General features: G+C 62.1%; 1 protein-coding gene across 8 annotated transcripts; it reads left to right on the forward strand.

Moving 5' to 3' along the window:
* Window positions 1-6: 6 nt before the first annotated feature.
* On the forward strand, window positions 7-3661 carry SLC10A3 (solute carrier family 10 member 3). Of its 8 annotated transcripts, XM_040466359.1 has the most exons (4): window positions 7-941; window positions 1210-1274; window positions 1857-2351; window positions 2439-3661. In XM_040466359.1, the coding sequence occupies exons 1-4, from the start codon at window positions 896-898 to the stop codon at window positions 3426-3428; spliced, it is 1596 nt and encodes a 531-aa protein (XP_040322293.1). In that variant the 5' UTR covers window positions 7-895; the 3' UTR covers window positions 3429-3661. The 8 variants fall into 8 exon arrangements, with proteins under 8 accessions (XP_040322293.1, XP_040322289.1, XP_040322290.1 ...); XM_040466355.1 differs by having other exon boundaries at window positions 1857-3661; XM_040466356.1 differs by having other exon boundaries at window positions 1213-1274; window positions 1857-3661.
* The last annotated feature ends 320 nt before the right edge of the window (window positions 3662-3981 follow it).

Consider the following 3981-nt stretch of genomic DNA (forward strand, 5'->3'; position numbering starts at 1 on the left):
GAGCGCTCTGGGCCGGAAAGGGAGGGCGGCACGCAGCCTCTGGCCCCGGCCCGGGTCCGTGCTCGCCCGCTCGGGCGGCCGGGCCCGACGGGCGCGGCCGCAGGGCCTGGGAGTGGCGTGAGGGCCCGTAGCGCGATCCCGGGACCGCCCGGACGGGTCACCCGCCTGCCGACTGCAGGACGACAGCGAGAGCCCGGCGGCGGCGCGCCCCTCCCTCCTCGGTTCGCGCTCGAGCTCTGTGCCCAACCCGGCAACTTCCGGAGTCCCAGGTAGGGAGGAGCCCCGGGTCGGCAATGCCAACTGCCCAAACACCGAACTCACGGCCTGTGTGGAAAAAGCGGCCGGCCCAGGGTTCCCTCCCCTGCCTTGGGGTGCATCTGCTCAAAGTCTTCCAGCCCCTCAAGCAGAAATGGTGTGGGATCTGGGCCAGACCTCTCTTGCAGTGACTCAAAGCCGCCAGCAGTACTGGAAGGACAGGGTGGATGGCCCTTAGCCTCCTCCCTCCTGGAGGGAGGAACCATCACACCACCCCGGTGGCTTCAGTCCTGGGTGCTGTCATCTTTTCCCTGGGACTCCCCTCCACTTTGCTTCTCATACTCCCTCTGGTTTTCCTGCCTCCCTCTTCAGCGGTGGGATGCAAAGCTGGACCAAGGCCTCCAGGGTAAGTGACCCCCAAACTCCAAAACAGCAGAGGCCATGGCATGCAGCGGGTAAGAGGGGACCCTGTCTCCGGGGATGAGTTTTTGCTTAACCTGCCCATTCACCCTACTTCCCCTGCTCCCCAGGCTCAGATGACGGGGGACAGGGCCAAAGACTGATAGGATGTCGAGAGGCCAGAGCCTCTTCCAGGACTGGGACACTGCAATCAGGCACCGAGAGGAAAGCGACAGTAGTGATGATAAAGCACTGTGGCCCCGTCCTGGGTGCCCCAGTTCCAGCAGGTGATGTGACTACAGGCTGGTGACAGCCCAAATTGAGAAGAGGAAGCAAGCAAACCTCTTTCCATCCCGAGGCACCTTCCCCCACTGGAAACACCAGGTCCCACTGGAAGTTCTGGGCTCTGGACCCTGAGCAGAGCCTCTCAGATGTGACACATTGCTTCTAGCAGCTCAGATTCTGGGGACAGATGAGTTGGAGCTCTGACAGGAGGAAGAAAAGCACCTAGCAAGCACGTGGTCCTATTTGACCCCCTCCTGCTTCCCCTTCCAGCAGGCTCCCTGGAGAGAGAGGACCTGCCCCCCATCTCACCACCATCCGCACGTAGGGTAGGCCAGGTAGCCACTGCAGCACCATTCATAACTCCACATCCATGGTAGACATCAGCCCCCAAGGCCCCACCGCACACGCCCCTTTGCCAGCTGCTTTCTGCCTGGCAGGTGACAGTCAGACACCCTTTGCTCTCACCAGACTTGTCTCCTTGGCATCCCCACGCAGCCTTTCAGAGATTTCATCCTGGTTGTGGTATAGCTATGGCCCCTCTATAGCTCAAAGCCCGCGGGGAACAGGCTAGTGGTGCTGGGACTGCGGGGTGGCTCTCCCAAGTCCCTTGGTATCAGGACATTTCTGCATGTTCACTGTACTGGAAAAGCCCAGGGAGATCAGCAGGCTGAACAGGAACTCCTATGTGTAGGTGGCCCCTGTGGGCGAGGGATGCGAAACTCGGCGCAGGTACGCTGGAGGAGGGGACAGGCAAATGGCACTTAAGGGTCAACACTAGCCATTGCCTTCTTGTCCCAGGGTTTGGGTCTAGGGGCTCTGCTGCGTGTCCCAGCAGGCGGGCTCACCGATCCCCTCGCTCCCGGCCTCACAGCTGGTCACCCTGACCAGCCACCTTTCTGTGTCCCGTCTGTCCTCAGGAAGAGCTCTGCCATCAAGGAGCACAGCACAGGGCCAGGCCCGGCCCACGGACCCCTCTCCGGACGGCCCAACGGCACCAGCGGGGCTGTTCTCCTAAGCCACAGAGGGCCTGGCCACACTGTCCTCAGCGAAGAGCCATGGTGTTCAGGAGGGGCAGAAGCAGCTCCCAGTGGTGGCCTCGCCTGGGAGGGGGTGGCGGTTGCCGAGGCCCCCTCGGCATGCTCAGGGCTTCCTTGCTTCTGGCCAGCCTGCCTTTGGGGGCCAGGGGAACAGCCAGTGCCAACCTCAGCACAGCTCTGGGCCACAGGGTGCCCCTGACAGGGGGCCGATACTTGAGCATTGGGGACGGCTCTGTGATGGAGTTTGAGTTCCCAGAGGAGAGCGAGGGCATCATTGTGATCTCGAGCCAGTACCCGGGCCAGGGCAACAGGACAGGGCCTGGCCCCATGCTGAGGGTCACCTCCCTCGACACGGAGGTGCTGACCATCAAGAATGTGAGTGCCATCACCTGGGGCCGTGGGGGCGGCTTCGTGGTGAGCATCCACTCGGGCCTGCCTGGGCTAGCCCCGCTCCTCATTCAGCTCCTGGACCCCCATGAGGCCCCGCCCATGCTAATTGAGGAACGGAGAGATTTCTGCATCAAGGTCTCACCTGCCGAAGATGCTCCCGGCACCCTCGGCGCTGACCTGGTCCACTTCTCAGAGAACCCGATTCTCTACTTGCTCCTGCCTCTGATCTTTGTCAACAAGTGTTCATTTGGGTGCAAAGTGGAACTCGAGGTTCTGAAAGGGCTCCTGCAGAGCCCCCAGCCCATGCTGCTGGGCCTCCTGGGCCAGTTTTTGGTCATGCCCTTCTATGCTTTCCTGATGGCCAAGGTCTTCGTGCTGCCCAAGGCCCTGGCTCTAGGCCTCATCATCACCTGCTCGTCACCCGGCGGCGGGGGGAGCTACCTCTTCAGCCTCCTCCTCGGAGGGGACGTCACCCTGGCCATCTCCATGACGTTCATCTCAACGGTGGCTGCCACCGGTTTCCTGCCGTTGTCCTCCGCCGTCTACAGCCGCCTGCTCAGCATCCATGAAACGCTCCATGTGCCCATCTCCAAGATCCTGGGGACCCTGCTGTTCATCGCCATCCCCATAGCAGCCGGCGTGGTGATCAGGTCCAAGCTCCCCAAGTTCTCCCAGCTGCTGCTGCACGTCATCAAGCCTTTCAGCTTCGTGCTGCTCCTGGGTGGCCTCTTCCTGGCCTACCGCATGGGGGTCTTCATCCTGGCGGGTGTCAGGCTCCCTATCGTGCTGGTGGGCCTCACGGTGCCCCTGGTCGGCCTCCTGGTGGGCTACTGCCTGGCCACGTGCCTGAAGCTGCCGGCGGCACAGCGGCGGACGGTCAGCATTGAGGTAGGGGTCCAGAACAGCCTGCTGGCCTTGGCCATGCTGCAGCTGTCCCTCCGTCGCCTTCAAGCCGACTACGCCTCCCAGGCCCCCTTCATTGTAGCGCTGAGCGGCACCTCGGAGATGCTGGCCTTGGTTGTTGGCCACCTCATCTATAGCAGCCTGTGCCCAGTCCCCTGAGGCCCCTGGGTCCAGCTTCCACCACACGTCGCCTGCGGCCTCCAGCCACCGCCCCCACAGCTCTCCTGTACCAAAGGCCTTTGGCTCTCATGCACTATGCACTCAGAAAACAATCCAGGCTTATTTTTTTTACCGGTTTTTTATTCTCCAGCTTTCAGTGCCAAAGAGGCCACGCTGAGTTAGGTAGGTGGGCACTGCTCAGAAAATATATTTCAATAAAAGAGAGAAGCAAGCTCGGGTGCCTCCCAGTCTTTGACCTTTGGGGCCTGGGGAGTGGGGTAGGAACGGTGCGGCTGGGGAGATGTGGGCCAGGGTGGAGGACTGGCGTGGGTGGCAGTGGTGGCCCGTGCACAGACTTTCTGTCTCAACTCTCCCTCCCCACGCATCCCCTCTCTGGGAGAGGTGGGCCCTGCCGTTCTAGAAGGAGCGTGGGAGAATGAGGGCAGAGGCCGGGCTCCGCAGCCAGCTCCCAAGCTCAGTTTTCTGCGGCCAGACTAGAAAAGAGGAGGCAGAAGGCCCCGCGAGCAGTGGGGCAAGCTTGGCAGGGCCGGGC

The sequence above is a fragment of the Herpailurus yagouaroundi genome, unplaced genomic scaffold, assembly GCF_014898765.1.
Source record: "Herpailurus yagouaroundi ecotype Mexico unplaced genomic scaffold, PumYag 8045, whole genome shotgun sequence".
In the NCBI taxonomy this organism is placed as follows: Eukaryota; Metazoa; Chordata; class Mammalia; order Carnivora; family Felidae; genus Herpailurus; species Herpailurus yagouaroundi.

Bases quoted from the DNA above. Each gene is read 5' to 3' on its own strand.
- SLC10A3 (XM_040466355.1), top strand. From the start codon at position 896: ATGATAAAGCACTGTGGCCCCGTCCTGGGTGCCCCAGTTCCAGCAG. The intron at 942-1,209 runs GTGATGTGACTA...TTCCCCTTCCAG, and splicing joins GGGTGCCCCAGTTCCAGCAG to CAGGCTCCCTGGAGAGAGAG. The intron at 1,275-1,856 runs GTAGCCACTGCA...GTCTGTCCTCAG, and splicing joins CCGCACGTAGGGTAGGCCAG to GAAGAGCTCTGCCATCAAGG.